This window comes from Aegilops tauschii, chromosome 7 (genome assembly GCF_002575655.3).
Source record: "Aegilops tauschii subsp. strangulata cultivar AL8/78 chromosome 7, Aet v6.0, whole genome shotgun sequence".
Lineage (NCBI taxonomy): Eukaryota > Viridiplantae > Streptophyta > Magnoliopsida > Poales > Poaceae > Aegilops > Aegilops tauschii.
Window position 1 is genome coordinate 597,356,691 of NC_053041.3, and position 16,156 is coordinate 597,372,846.

Here is a 16,156-nt window from a genome sequence, read left to right on the forward strand (position 1 = left end):
GGTGGATGCCACGTGTCGGTCACCCTTGACGAAAGCACTTCTGTGACGCGCGATTTATCGTCATGGAAGTGGACACTTCCGTGATGATAATTTTGGTAATGTCATGGAACACTTCTACGATAGCACAGGTATGACTATCTTGATTCTGTCATAAATTTGTCATGGATGTACATGCATGACAGAAAACGTGACCTACTGTGACAAGCACGTATCATCACGGAAGTGTATTTTTTGTAGTGACAAGAGTTTTTCAATTAAAGACCTCGGTGAAGCTGCTTATATATTGGGCATCAAGATCTATAGAGATAGATCAAGACGCTTAATTGGACTTTCAAAAAGCACATACCTTGATAAAGTTTTGAAGAAGTTCAAAATGGATCAAGCAAAGAAAGGGTTCTTGCCTGTGTTACAAGGTGTGAAGTTGAGTCACACACAATGCCCGACCACTGCAGAAGATAGATAGAGAGGTAATAATAAAGTTGTTATTTACATTTCCTTATATCATGATAAATATTTATTATTCATGCTAGAATTGTATTAACCGGAAACTTAGTACATGTGTGAATACATAGACAAACAGAGTGTCACTAATATGCCTCTACTTGACTAGCTCGTTGATCAAACATGGTTAAGTTCCCTAGCCATAGACATGAGTTGTCATTTGATTAATGGGATCACATCATTAGAGAATGATGTGATTGACAAGACCCATCCGTTAGCTTAGCACGATGATCGTTTAGTTTGTTGCTATTGCTTTCTTCATGACTTATACATGTTCCTATGACTATGAGATTATGCAACTCCCGAATACCGGAGGAACACTTAGTGTGCTATCAAACGTCACAACGTAACTGGGTGATTATAAAGATGCTCTACAGGTGTCTCCGATGGTGTTTGTTGAGTTGGCATAGATCGAGATTAGGATTTGTCACTCCGATTGTCGGAGAGGTATCTCTGGGCCCTCTCGGTAATGCACATCACTATAAGCCTTGCAAGCAATGTGACTATTGGGTTAGTTGCTGGATGATGCATTACGGAACGAGTAAAGAGACTTGCCGGTAACGAGATTGAACTAGGTATTGAGATACCAATGATCGAATCTCGGGCAAGTAACACACCGATGACAAAGGGAACAACGTATGTTGTTATGCGGTTTGACCGATAAAGATCTTCGTAGAATATGTAGGAGCCAATATGAGCATCCAGGTTCCGCTATTGCTTATTGACCAGAGATGAGTCTCGGCCATGTCTACATAGTTCTCGAACCCGTAGGGTCTGCACGCTTAAAGTTCGATGATGATTGGTATTATGAGTTTATGTGTTTTGATGTACCGAAGGTTGTTCGGAGTCCCGGATGTGATCACGAACATGACGAGGAGTCTCGAAATGGTCGAGACATAAAGATTGATATATTGGACGATGTCATTCGGACACGGATGAGTTCCGGGGGGTCACCGGATAAATATCGGAGTGCTGGGGGTCATCGGAACCCCCGGGGGGAACTAATGGGCCAACATGGGCCTTGTGAGAGAGAGAGGAGGGGCCCCTAGGGTTGGCCGCCCCCCTGAGGAGCCCAAATTGGACTAGGAGGGGGCGGCGCCCCCCTCTTTCCCTCTCCCTCTCTCCCTCTCCTTCCTTCCCCCTCTCTTCTCTTGTTGGAAACCTACTAGGAATAGGATTCCCAGTAGGAATCCTACTTGGGGCGCACCCCATGAGGGCCGTCCGGCCTCCCCCTTGCTCCTTTATATATATACGGGGGCAGGGGCACCCTAGAACACACAAGTTGACAGTTGTCTTAGCCGTGTGCAGTGCCCCCCTCCACAGATTTCCACCTCGGTCATATCGTTGTAGTGCTTAGGCGAAGCCCTGCGTCGGTAACTTCATCATCACCGTCATCACGCCGTCGTGCTGACGAAACTCTCCCTCGGCCTCGGCTGGATCAAGAGTACGAGGGACATCACCGAGCTGAACGTGTGCAGATCGTGGAGGTGCCGTGCGTTCGGTACTTGATCGGTTGGATCGCGAAGACGTTCGACTACATCAACCACGTTACTTAACGCTTCCGCTTTCGGTCTACGAGGGTACATGGACACACTCTCCCGCTCGTTGCTATGCATCACATAGATAGATCTTGCGTGATCGTAGGTAAAAATTTTGAAATACTGCGTTCCCCAACAACCAACACCTCCGAAGACCAACTGCTCCATTCAACTTCGCTTGTCGACGCAACATCCACCATCAATGCCGAAGAGGAGGTGGCAGGTAAATGGCAGGACTTGCTCCGATCTGAGGAAGACACCGTCTTGGATGCATCGGCGAAGGCCGTCAATAGCGCCGTCGGGAATCAGAATAGGACCGCGGCAAACACCGGAGAAGAGCAGCGAGGAACAAAGCCGTATCTCCAAACACGATGCTCCCAACAAAGGAGCGACGTCGAGACGCCGCCATCGTGCTGATCCGACTGAATCAAGGCTTCCACCCGGAGACAACAACCAACTCCAGACGAGTAAGGGAAGTGTCGAAATGACCTCGACGACGCCTCCAAGGAGGGGGGTGACACCCACAGGTGCCATCGCCGCGGGCCCGGCAAGAGCCGTGCAAGATTTTCATCCGATCATCGCACATCTCCACACCTCAAAGGAATTGGGCAGCACCGTCCAAGAGGCTACACACTGCCGCCATCGCAACACCTCGCCATTGTAGCTGCATAGCCAAGGACCGCTGACAGTCAGCACAGCAAGGATAGATGCCGCCACCAAACACCTAAAACTTGGCCAAGGAACCGTAGCCATCGAACTCCTCCAGCAAGGGCCAAAACCGCCACCGAAGGCTATCATCCGCTCCAAAGTGACAACCTTTCGACGATCCAGCACCAAGCCACGGGCAACTCCCACACCGGCACCACCGGAAGACCACCGCCGCTCACCACACAGCCCAGAGGTGGCCTGGACGCTCACTGCTCGCCAGGAACTCCATCCTAGCAGAGCCATCGCAGCTCCGCCACCAACCAGGACGGTGGTTCGTGTCGCCGCCTCCAGTATCCGTCGCTGCCACCAGCCCGCCTCACCACACCACTACTGTCCATGCCAAGCCCGCCGCATCTCCATGTCTCTCGCTGTGCTTCGTCCTCAGCCACCACCACACCGGGGCCCCAACGCAACCGCCGGCACGACACCGTGCCTAGCAGCCGTGGAGGCCCGGCGTCACCACGCCCGCCGGCAGCCACGCCCAGGTCCCGACCGGCCAGATCTAGATCTGGAGAAGGGGATCGGGATGGAACCAAGACCTCTGGCCGCCGCAGCCGCAGGCAACACCGCCGGACGGAGCTCCATCACCCCCGCAGCCGCCGCGCCCTCGCAGCACCACGCCGCCAAGCGCCGCCGCCGACAAAGCACCGCGCCATGGTCAGAGGGCGGGGAGCCACGCCGAGGAGAGGCCCCACCGCCTCCGGCCCTGCCCGGGCTTTGCCCTGCAGTGGCCCTTGGCGGCGGCGAGGGGGAGGAGAGGGAAGGAGGTCGGCCGGTGGCGGGGATTTGGATTCCCCCGTGTCGCCTCGAGGAGGGACGCGGGGGTCGGGGGTTGAACTGTGTGTTGGTTTAGGGGGTTGCACAGGTCACAACATATCGAGGAGGCTTAACTATGGTCTCCATCAAACAAATTCGTGCATAAAATTAAAAGAAAAATCGCGGATGGCCACTCTTCTTTTGCATGAGACCTTGCCCGCGGTGCTTGCGGCCACATCTTCCCGTTCTGCTCCACCACAACGGACGTCATGGATGCCTTCATGCAGGAGCCGGAGATGGGAAGGGACCTTGTTTCAAGTCTAGCTACGTCTCCATATTCATCCGCGTCGACACTATCAAGATGGCAGCAAGCATCACTGATGGCTACGATCGCCGCTGTGACGCCGTCTCCTTCTCCGGCATATCCGGAACCGTGGTGCATCGAGATCATGGTTGTCACTCTCAAAGGATTCATTGATCTTATTCATTTATTTAATTCATTTAACTGTATTATCGTCTGGTTCATGTCAATCATGTTTCCTCCATAGCGAGGCACGGGCATATGTGCTAGTTCTACTTAAAACATGTAACATTCTGTATTTCATCCGGCCCTATGTTTTGCTCGTCCTGTGTTCATTCTTTTGTCCACCCGGGTGCCTATCCTTCTGGCAAATATAAATGAACAAAAAAGGACAAAATTGATACCTCTTCGGGTCGGCGCGTTGGAGTGGGGACAGGAACTTGGTGCTTTCGTGTACCCGCGCACCCTATCGCAAAAAAAAAATCAATTTCTTTAAAAAAAATCTGAATCTTTTTTGAAATCAAACATGATCAGGTATTGGGCTCGTATAGAAAGTTTGGATAAGAAATGATTCTTATTGACTTCAGGGAAAAAACAAGTTTACGACGACAATCTTCGACCCCAGGATGCAACGGAAGTCATTCTTTGACAAAACTTTTTATACGAGTACAATTTTGATCATGTTTGATTCCAAAAGAAATTTGAATTTTTTTTTGCATTTTTGTTGAATTACTAACTTTTTTATATAGGGTGCGCCGGCCCCGAGAGCACCGATGTATTTTCCGTTGGAGTGGCCCTTACACTGTTACACAATAGCCTAACCAAAGCCGCACTCATCGTCTCATCCCCCACCATAACTCGACTAAAAGTCAAAGCAAAAACCTAAAACGCAGCAGGAAGGCGACGGCGACGCGCCGATGGGCAACGCCGGAAGCAGCGGCCGCCCCAACCTGCCCCCGCCGCGGCCTCATCTACACGGGGTGCCCCCGCCGTACTACCACCAGTACCCGCCATGGCGCCCGGGCGCTGCCGCGCCGCCGCCGGTGCCGTTCCCCACGCACGTGGAGCGGCACAGGGCCGTTGCGGTGAGCGCCGGCGTCAACGTCAAGGGGCATACCCTGCGGCTGGACCGCGACGACGACGGCGGCCACCTGCTCGCCTTCTCCTTCGACGCCGACGCCCCCGGGAGGTCAGCCCCCCCACCCCCCGTGCCCCCCTCGTACTCTTCTCTGTTTTGCTGATTAGACGGAGACCTGTAGTGTCGTTGTGGACCCTTGTGGCCGATCATTGGGCTTTATCCCGTGATGATATTAGTTAGCCAGTGTGGAATTTCTGCCGTCATGTACATATTTTGTTGGAGCCATGATGCTTTCATATTTGGTTGGAGCCACATGATACTTTTGTTATGTATTATGTTGTCCATTTGAACAAAACTGGGACAATCTGTGTCAGTTTTCTGAATTCTTCATATTTGAGTCCGAGTAACAAGAAGCAGTAACCTGTAGAAACAGATTTAGGCACTTATGACTCATGTATGTGCTTGTCTTGGTCAAGAATGGACATCTTCACTTCATATATTAGAATACTGTATATTATTTGCACGGCTTGTTGTTAAAGGAACTAGTAGGTCTAGGTATGGAATCTGAACTTAATCATATTCATCTGGGTGGGAAAATGAAAAACTCAGGGCACATGAGGTTAAATTAAATGGAGATTTAATGGTCTTGGGCTGTGTACTACCTTCTGTAATTTTACCATGGCAAAGCCATACTTAATGAGATTCTCCAAATGCATGCCTGGCTCTGTCCCATTCCGAGGTTTGGCTATCCCTACGTTATGCCCATTTGTTGCATAGTGTTTAGTAGCATCTCATGCTTTGTACCTGTGTACCGCGTCCCCTGCTTCTTTTAATATTTGGATGACAAGACTGTCACGTTATTTTAATCAAATACTGACTCTTAATTTCTGATCCTGCAAACAGTATAACAGTTTACTTCTTTGCACAAGAAGGTGATGACTGTGTCCTGAAGGGTACAAAGGAAAATTTGCTCAAACCTGTCACGGTAACATTTAAGGAAGGTCATGGTCAGGAGTTCAGGCAACCAAGTGGAACTGGAATTAAGCTCTCAATGTTTGAGGAATCTGAGCTAACTAAGGTTGGGGAGGATCGTGTATTTCCTCTCGCATTCAAAGTGGAAGTGGGTGTGCCAAGCAAGCAAGAGTTAGAAAGGAAACATGATGCCGAAGACTCGAAGTCTTTGGTTAAATTTGCTGTGTTTGTTAAGAAAGACAGTGCTGAATATGGGATCAACATTGTGCAGCAGATACTGTGGGTAAATGGAACTAGATATGTCTTGCAGGAGATATACGGTATTGGGGACAGGAACACAGCTGACAGGAATGTAAATGAGGATGATTCTGGGAAAGAATGTGTGGTTTGTCTTACAGAACCAAGAGATACAACTGTCCTTCCATGCAGGCATATGGTAGGTTATCCTTTCCTACTAAATGCTCTTTAGATGTATAGATGTAGATATAAGGCTTATGGCTATTGAGACTTGTTTTAAATGTAAAAATTGATAACCCTTTCTTCTTAAAGACAACTATGATAGAAATAGGCTTGGCAAGATTAGTTATATTACACCTGTCCTCAAATGTTGACATCCTAGAAAGCGTGTTGCCAAAAAGTTCTAACTGTAAATACTAATATATAAAAATTGGTTTGGCAAGGTGAAAATAATATTATATATTTGCTGAATAATATTGTCATAATATAATATTATACTTCTCTTCTAACATGTACAAAAAACAATGATGAAAGATGATTGCTAGAGGTCATGTCACTGTTTAAAACATCATCTATTTTTAACAGAGTTAGTATCAGTTTTGTATAGTTCTTGGTTCTCATTTCATTGTGGAATTTTCTGTATTGATTTTCGTTAAACTCGATAGTGGAAGGTGGGTATCCTACTGCTATATGAGTTAGTGGTGGTGACATTGTAGGAAAGCCATGTAATTTGATAGGAAGGTAGGAGTTCAACATAATAATATGACAGCCCCATGCATGTTCATCATTGCATATTTAGCACTAAAAAGTACACAGAGTTGCTGTGCAATCCACTCAGGAATCTAGTTAGCACGCATTGGAATATGATTTGTTTCTTATCACGAAAGTTTACTAAGTCTCGATATTTAGCCAGTTACTTGTAATATCCATTTCTTCTTCTTTCTAATTTGTCTGATGCTTGTGATTTTGGCAAAGATGCATTTTGCATGTTGCTTCCATGCTTTCGTGAAAAATTGACACACAGACGAACGAACAACTACAAAATGTACTTGCATGTAACATAGTTTTAAACACTGCAAAATCTTCAAAGTTACATCCAGCATGGGCATATATGGCAGGTGCAGCATGGCACAGTATATCCTCTGCCAACTGGCCCCTAGCTTGGAACCAAGACAAGAATATTTTGTACTTGCATCGTGTGCCCAACGTTTCTACCTTTTGTCATACATCCAGCAGATAGTACTACAATCCTGTTTCATATATTCCTCGAAATGCAACCATTTTATCTTATGTGGCAGATGAAAATAAGCCAAATTTCATTGACCTGTCATCTACATGAAACCAGTGGAACTGAAAAATCATGTCCGGTGCTCTTTTGCAGTGCCTATGCAGGGAGTGTGCTCAGACATTAAGGTTCCAGACCAACAAATGCCCCATGTGCAGGCAGCCTGTTGAGAGCCTTCTTGAGATTAAGGTTGATAGCATGCCCAGGCATCATGAAGGAGGAGATCAGTAGTTTGGAAACCCTCAAAGGAAGTTCCGTTTGATTGCTAGCAACTGTAATTGGATGTATATATATATCGCGTGTTAAAATGAAATTACTGTGCTTTCGGCGAAGAACATAACATGAAAGGTATGCACTAAGCTGACCGTGATGTTCTCTTTGCGGGTGACATGGAATTTAAAACAGGCAACATCTATTGTCTGGTCTTGAGCTTTCAAATCTACGACTGGTTCTAACGTTACACATAGCTCTGTTGAAGGTTTCCATTCCATTTTCGTTTACCAAGTGTTATGTCTGCATCTGTTTAGCATGTTTGTGTTTTGTTTGTTGCGAAAATCATTCGTATTGGAACATGGATGAGAAAACCTGGTCAGTATAAAATTTGAGAAAATCTGGTCAGTATAAATTTATAAATATCTGAGAAAATCTGGTCGACATAAATATCTAGTGATCTTGTTGATTAAGATTAAGATAGGATTGATTGAGGACCTGCTGCAGGCAGGATTCATTCCCCTAGAAGTAAAAACAACATGTCAACAAGAACTGGGACAGATTCATTGCAAAAGGAAAAAAAAAAAAAGATGAACCTTCAGAGTTCAGATTGTATACAACATGCATTTTTTGAGAGAAGTGCATATTTCAACGCTCAACTCTTGCCTAGTCTAATCTACAACTCTCAACTATAATACCGTCTAGAAATCAACCCCAAACTCTTATAATCAGGATTCAACCCTCTCCTCCCCACACCTTGGTTTTGACATAGTTGACCGGTTTTGACCCGTTGACCATCCAGTCAACAAGCCATGTCCGCAAAATTTTCAAAATTTCCAGGGAAAATAAAAAATTTCCAGAAAAAACAAAAAAAATATTTCTGTACAAATTTTAAAAACAAATAAATTATGTAGCATACAAAATGTAAAATCTAAAATATAATAAACAAAAGTGATAATATTCTGCCCAATTTTTGCACAATTTTGTCAAAAAACTTAAATTTTCCATAATTTTTTGAAAAAATATATAAAATCAAGAAGACAATGGTAAGCATTCTGCGAAAGTTTCAACTTTTTTTCTTAAAAATAATGAAAAGTATCGTCAAATGACAATTTTGCCCAATGTTTTTTATTTTTTTGAAGAAAATCATTAAACTTAGGAAAACAATACTAAGAATTTTAGGAAACTTTCAAAAAAAACTTAAGTTAATGAAAATTATTGTGAAATTTCATTTTCCCATAATTTAGAATTTGTTTGTTTTAATTTTTAGTTTAAGAAAATGTATATAAGGTTTTTTCTGGATTTTTTTTTACAGATTTTTGTATTTCTCTGGAAATTATGAATTTTTGCTGAATGGCTTGCTGACTGGATGGTCAATGAGGTCAAAACCAAGGTGTGGCGAGGGGAGGGATGAATCTTGACTGGTTTCAAGAGTTCGGCATTGATTCTTAGACAGTATTACAACTGAGGTTTGTAGATTAGACTACGGCAAGAGTTAAAGAGTTGAGAGTTGAAATACGCACTTCTCTCGCATTATTTTCCCAAGCTAAAAAAGGAGTTGACAACCGATCAACTTGGCCTTTTTTAGGGAAATCACCGAGGAATTTTTTTGGCCCTTGATAAGTGTCACACGTGTGGCACGAATACATGTCAACTCCGAACATTTTTTATTACAAGTTTAGTGACGCGAGGATGGCAACTTTAATTGTTAAGCATGGCAATTTTCATTTCGGATGACAAGTTTCAGTTTTTTGAGGGTTGGTTTTTTTTCTTTTCAGATGGAAAATTTAGTTGTAAAAAACGTCAAGGCCGGAATCCTTTGCGCCACACGCGTGGCATTTATCATTTGAGTTTTCTTTTTACCCCTAAAACAATTGAGTTTGTTTTTTTTAGGCAAATCAACGAGGAAACGAAAGTGAACACCTTTCGATGGGCCCAGGAACCACCGTTATCAGCCCAAAGCCCAAACAAAGCAAAGAAGAGAAAGAGACAGAGTCGTCGGCTTGTTCCCGGAGAGGAAAACCTCGCCGCCGGCATCGACCGGCCGCCCCCGCCGTGACAGGTGAGAATCGCGGCGCGTTTCTCGCTGCTTGCTTCGCCCGCCCGTTGTTCCCCTGGTCCTAATCGGAAGCTGCCGCGCTGCGCAGTAGACGCGCGCATAGCTGCTGCGGAGGCCATCGATCGATTCCTCAATCCCCAGCACTTGTTACCGAATCGCCCGACCCAACTTGAAATTCCTAGGTTTCCATCTCCCCCCGAGAGCTCCGGACCACCGCGCGAGCAGGAACCAGAAGGGTAATGGACAGAGGAGGCGACGGCTCTGATCTGGAGCTGCAGAAGCAACAATGGGCGAGGTCTGTATATGCCATTGCTAGTTCCAATCTACTTATCGATTCCATAAACTTCCCATTCAGTTCATCTCCGGTTGAATCAAAGGGAGTAGATTCGATTCATGTTATCCGGTGATGCAGGACGCAGGATGCGCTCAAGGGCAGGCTCGTTCTCGAGGATGATTTCGAGTGGTCTTTACCTTCGGTGAGCTCGAACTCGGACCAGAGTGATGCCAGGGGCAAGCTGAAGTATATAGGTGGGTTTGACATTAGCTTCCTCAAAGAAGACCCTTCCACGGCGTGTGCCGCGGTGGTGGTTCTGGATGCCGATACCTTGGAAATCGTCCATGAGGAGTTCGATGTTGTCCGGATGCAAGTGCCGTACATTCCTGGTTTTCTTGCTTTCAGAGAGGTATGGCACACCATATACATATACGCTCTTTTTCGTTGAATTTGTTTGGAACAGTGAAAATATAGACACGTGCAGTTTATCTATGGTAGACACTTTGTTCTTCAGTTGGACCTCAACAGTTTAATTTGCTTTGACAGTAAGTAAGTAACATAAATTTTTGGACTACTGTTGTATCACTGAACAATCTTGTCTTACTTGCATCAGTGGTACAAAGTTTATTATGTTTGGACAGTAGTCTCAAAGGTGCAAATCAGGCTGGAAAAGATTCACTCAGTGTTATTTGTTACGTGCTCGACATGCCTTCAGCTTATTGTTATCTCTAGAGTCAGAAGTGAGTCTTGTATTGCCAGGGCAATGTCTAGTTATCATAGAACATCGGAGAGGTAATTTTGATTGACTTGGCTTCCTTGTTTGCTTGCGGACATCTGTGATAATTTATCTGCACTTCAGTTGGACCTCAACAGTGTATCCATGGCAGCCACTTTATATGCACTTCAGTTGGACCTCAACAGTTTAATTTGCTTTGACAGTAAATAAGTAAGATAAAATTCTTGGACTACTGTTGTATCACTGAACAATCTTGTCTTACTTGCATCAATGGTACAAAGTTTATTATGTTTGAACAGTTGTCTCAAATGTGCAAATCAGGCTGAAAAAATCTGTTTCAATCAGTGTTATTTGTTACGTGCTCGACATTCCTTCAGCTTATTATTATATCTAGAGTCAAAAGTGAGTCTAGTATTGCCAGGGCAATGTCTAGTTATCATAGAACATAGGAGAGGTAATCGTGATTGACTTTGCTTCCTTGTTTGGTTGCAAACATCTGTGATCATTTATATTTCTTGTATGCTTTCAGTTTATGTACCCGCATGTATCATATGTAAGAAAACCATCTACCGGTGCAGGCTCCCATTCTTCTTGGACTCCTGGAGAAGTTGAAGATCAATGCTCAACATTTCTACCCTCAGGTAAATATCCTCTGTGGTGCTTGCAACTGTACTGATCTTAGATTTGGTGCTCTGTATTTGGTGAATAACACTAATTTAAAACATGATGTTCTGTATAGCATTTTTGTTAGCAAACAGGAACTTCCATAGAAGAAAAAAATGCAAGCATGCTTAAGTAGATGACATCACTTGCCCAAATGTCAGCATAAGGGAATAGGAACTAGATGTAAAGATTTTTTGTCTTGCAAACAGGATTACTGAGGATATATTCTGAAGTATCTCATGGCGTTGCGTGCCTTATTTCCTGTTGGTGTGCCTGTGATGACGAGAACAAAAAGTACAGTACTATGCAGGCAGAGAATTCGTTTTGGATTAAAATCTCATGTGAATTTACATTTTAGATATCACAGTAGTAGTCTTTATAAATCAACATGTAGTAATCATCTTTCTTTGCCAGTGCATTTTCTAAGGTTTTTATCGTTCTTCTTTGGCAGTTACTCATGGTTGATGGAAATGGGTTACTCCATCCACGAGGTAACAGATCAATTACAGTCACCCTTATGCACTCTTTACCGTTTTAAAGTAATAGTATGGTGCGGATAGCAAGTTTGGCACTAGTAGAAAAAGCTGCACAAGTGAAATTAGGTTCTAGAATCATATTATATGTACGCGGTGTTATTGGATTTCTTTTTCATCGATCTTAGTTCGTAAGACTAAGGCTAAGGTGATTTCTGTGTTTATGAAAGAATGAGTTCGTTGTAATCCCTGAAGCCCTTAGCATATAATCTTGATGATACAATACATCTTGTTAGGTTATGCATATTTGTGGCAAGCTGCATTAGCTATAGTCATTATATGGGAATGGGTCATCCTCTAATAAATATATGTTCTGCAGGTTTTGGTTTAGCATGTCATCTCGGTGTCCTTGCAGACCTGCCGACCATCGGAGTTGGAAAAAATGTAGGTTAATTTTACTGCCATTGCATTTTATTTTTTATTTTGTGTGTGTGTGTGTGTCGAGTTCTTCTCCCACAGTTGTACTTTTAGGGAAGACTAAATCCTCAGTGTTTTCAATGCCCCAGTTGCACCATGTGGATGGTCTTGACCAATCTGAAGTCAGAAAACAGCTTGAAGGAAAAGGAAACTGCAATAAGGAATGTATTTCATTGACTGGGCAGTCTGGGACGACATGGGGAGCGGTAAGAGACTCTATATTGCACCAAAAATTTGTATTATATTGCTAAACGTGTAACGGGGTTTCCTTTCTTTTATATACTTCCTGTTAATGAAATGTATGTTTGTTGCACATGAACCCAAACAACTTGTCCTAGGCAATGTGTTCATGCCCTGGTTCATCGAGGCCAATCTACATCTCAGTTGGTCATCGCATTTCGCTTGACTCTGCCATTGGGATAGTGAAATACTGCTGCAGATATCGTGTTCCAGAGCCTACACGCCAGGTTAAATTTAAAGAACATCATATATCAAGTTTCCACATGTCGGCAGTTGCATTTTGTGTACTAATTGGCCATTCTTTGCCCAGGCTGATATACGATCGAAGGTATTCCTCCAAAAGCACCAAAGATTACAGCAGTAACAAGATTCGACAATGGCAAACAGTACCCTTGGGTAGCCTTATCATCTTTCTAGCTGATGTGAAATTTGAGAAAGAAACTGGTGAGGCATTGGAACCTCAAGCAACCTCTGTACAGCCTTCTCTAATACTAGTATGGAATTGCATTTTATCCCAGAACAGTTTGGCTGTAAAATAGATTGTGATGCCCTTTTTTTATCAATATCTGAATTTGTACATCTTGCTGTGCACATGCCTCGTCAATTATTCGCTGCTTTGTGCTGCGTCGGTATATCTTGGAGTACAATTATTCGCAAAGAAAAAAAATCTTGCAGTACAATAAAGCCACAATGGGAAGACATTGTACTGCTTTAATATCACTAGCATATCTTCTGCATTTAATCTGATATTTTTTCTTCTCAAAAGGATTTTCCCAATTATCAACGTATCTATCTCTGATTTACACTTCAGCAAAAGCACTGGTATATTACCTTCCAGTACAATAAAGCCATGATCCGAAGGCATTGTACTGCTGTAAATCTCAAGCATATCTTGCATTTAATCTGATAGATTTTCTTCTCGAAGGGATTTTACCAAGATTAACAGCATTTTTTTTATTAACCGAATCTTATGCTCTTTAATGCACACTTCCTATATAAGCATGTGGAGACGAGATACCAGCAGTGCAGCATATACAAATAACACTTTTGCTTAATTTCCAGAGACCTACATAGACAACGTTGAGATGGCTTCAACTTTTCTCTCTGTCATTTGCAAGATCCTTGTCATTGCTGTAGTTTGTGCCGCCCTCCTTTTCTCATCAGGTATCTATCCTCTCTACTCCTCCATCCAAATCTGCTTTTGTAAATTTAAGATCAGTGCAATTTTCCATCTGTACAACCTCTATTCTTAAATCAGTTGTGTAAGCTGTAACTGGTTAAATGCACTAGTCCTCAGAAGTTAGAAGCACTTCTCATCCAAATACACACATCCTGTGACCTGATAAAACTTCATTCAGGACATATCTTGTTACTTTTCTCTGTTACAAATTGGACCTTAACGTTAGGGTTTTGGACGCAGGAACGGCGCAGTACATGTGCATGGGCAAATGCGCGGACATACCCGACTGCGACAACTACTGCAAGACGAAGGGAGTGTACCCCAAGGGAGGGGTGTGCCTGCCCCTCCACCATTACTGCTGCTGCTACATTTAGCGGGGTCGGAGGACGTCCCCTTTCCGGCTTTCCCCATGAATTTTTGTTATCAGTCGTCTATTAAATCCAAATTCTGAAAAAAAGAATAAGCGGATCCATAGAAGATATATGCTATGAATAAACCAAAGATAGCTAGACTTACAGAAGAAATTGCATTAGTAATAAATTCATATGAATTTACAAAAGAATTAGAACTTTCCTGGGTAAAGTTTATTGAGGATGGCACCTAAATAAAATGGAAACACTTTTATGAAATTTTAGGGAACTCGCGATGTTTTTTTTAGAAAAGGAGGATGACCCCCGGCCTCTGCATCTAGGCGATGCATACGGCCATTTTATTAATTATTCTCACAAGACCCTACAAAGTCATACAACAGTAAGACTAAAGCCGCTGTCTAAGCAACAAACTGTCGCTACATCTATCCAGTTGATGAAGGGGCGCATATAGCCTGAGCCTAATACCAAACAGACATCGCAGCCAAGCCTAACATCAAAGACCTGAGACCCCAACCTAGCCACTTGCCGGGTCTGGGGCACGCACTGGTCCGGCATGCTCTCAGAGGCCGCCGCCGCCAACTGCCACCGCTCCATCTTCAGAACTGTACTGATGCATCAACCTTGCTCGGTCTAGCTATCGTCGACGCCACCACGGCGCCCAACGGCACCTCCTCCCTGCGTGCAAACAGCTGAGCACGTCGCGGTCGCCACTGATACACCTCAGCATCATGCTGCCAAGTACCACCAGCTGACACAGCTTGAAGTCCTTGGAAGATCGGTCGTGCGTAGCACCTGCCGACCAGGCATGACAAAGCGTAGCACCTGTCGGTCAGGCATGACTTGACATCTCCACCGAAGCTCCGTGCAAGACGAAGCCGCTCCACCTCCTGCCTCTGACTTCCAGCGCTACTCCCCAAACGATGCTCCCAAGAGAGAAACAACACCGTAGTGCTGCCATCGTCCGATCTGGAACAACAGATCCTAGGGTTTCCCCCGGAGCAGCACGAGTGGGCCGACAGTAGTTACACGACGATGCCTTCATCAAGGTAACAGCGTAGAACGCCGCCATCACCTGCCGTCGGCACGGTTTTCACCGGCAACCATGTCTCCCCAACTCGCAGCCGGGACTAGATGATGGATCTCGAGATCCGATCACCCAGCTTCTGGCCGGCCATCGCCGACGAAGAAGATGACCACCAACACTGGCTACACCGGCCAGAACAGATCTGCTATGGGTGCCGCCAAGCAGTCCACCAGGCACTCGACGCCGCCGCCGATCTAAAGCCAGAAGACATGCCGCCGAAGACCGCATCGCGCCGCCGCCCGAGGCCAGCCGCCGCCGCAGCCGCCCGTGGCCCAAGGCAGGGCCGACCGCCGCCGTCGAAGCCAACGCCTTCGCTTGTAGATCGGCCGCACCTCCACGCATGTTTGGGCCCCGCCGCCCCTGAGACGCGGGAGGGAGGAAGAGCCCCCGCCACCGCCGTCGGCCTCCGGGCGCAAGCCGGCGGCGTCGGCGGGAGGAGCGGAGGAGGATGGGCTAGGACCCGGCGGCGGCTAGGATTGGGGAGCGACCCGAGTCAACCCTCAGGGAACTCGCGATGCGACTCGTTTTCTTGTTCCATGAAACATTTTGCGAAATAGCTGTACCTATCTTGGATTGCTGTTTGGATTTTACGGTGCCACAAACGGGGCGGAGTTGTTCGTGCTCCCGCAGCTAGAGGATTCACCACATGACCAAGGAACAGAACTTCGCCGGTTCTGTCCTTGGTGATCGCGAACAAGAACGGCCGGTCTACCACGAAATCCACCGGAGGTTGTATGTTTCCACCTTGATCTGTGGGCATGCCTGTGGTGGCGACAGCGGCAGTGCCCAGCTCGTCGACCTCGATGGTGGCCTTATGGTACACTCCGCTGATGGAGAGCCCGTCACCATCGGTCACCATGCCTGAGAAGTCACCGCCTCTCTCTCATGTCCGACAACGCCTCAAACTCGAACGTGAGCTTGGAACTTGGGGATCATGCATGGAACGCCTGGCAGAAACCTTGGCCGCTGGCGTGTAGTTCTTAACGAACTCGTGTCAAGACGATGTTGCTGTA

The 16,156-nt window shown here is 45.4% G+C and overlaps 2 protein-coding genes across 10 annotated transcripts; both read left to right on the plus strand.

Moving 5' to 3' along the window:
* Window positions 1-4,641: 4,641 nt before the first annotated feature.
* LOC109736292 (probable E3 ubiquitin-protein ligase LOG2) lies at window positions 4,642-7,836 on the plus strand. Its single transcript, XM_020295517.4, has 3 exons — window positions 4,642-4,993; window positions 5,786-6,290; window positions 7,473-7,836. Exons 1-3 carry the CDS (start codon window positions 4,722-4,724, stop codon window positions 7,605-7,607), a joined length of 912 nt encoding a protein of 303 aa, XP_020151106.1. The 5' UTR covers window positions 4,642-4,721; the 3' UTR covers window positions 7,608-7,836.
* Window positions 7,837-8,901: 1,065 nt separating this feature from the next.
* Window positions 8,902-14,212, plus strand: LOC109736290 (uncharacterized). 9 transcript variants are annotated; one of them, XR_012189805.1, is made up of 12 exons: window positions 8,902-9,055; window positions 9,480-9,648; window positions 9,737-9,940; window positions 10,058-10,328; window positions 11,234-11,296; window positions 11,770-11,809; window positions 12,171-12,235; window positions 12,358-12,474; window positions 12,607-12,735; window positions 12,819-12,952; window positions 13,571-13,672; window positions 13,929-14,212. XR_012189805.1 is itself a non-coding variant. In XM_020295516.4 (8 exons), exons 1-8 carry the CDS (start codon window positions 9,885-9,887, stop codon window positions 12,870-12,872), a joined length of 795 nt encoding a protein of 264 aa, XP_020151105.1. In that variant the 5' UTR covers window positions 9,572-9,884; the 3' UTR covers window positions 12,873-13,140. The 9 variants fall into 9 exon arrangements, 1 of the variants encoding a protein (XP_020151105.1); XR_012189804.1 differs by lacking the exon at window positions 8,902-9,055 and having other exon boundaries at window positions 9,365-9,648; window positions 9,734-9,940; XR_002226371.4 differs by lacking the exon at window positions 8,902-9,055 and having other exon boundaries at window positions 9,524-9,648; window positions 9,734-9,940; window positions 12,819-13,002.
* Window positions 14,213-16,156: the final 1,944 nt, after the last annotated feature.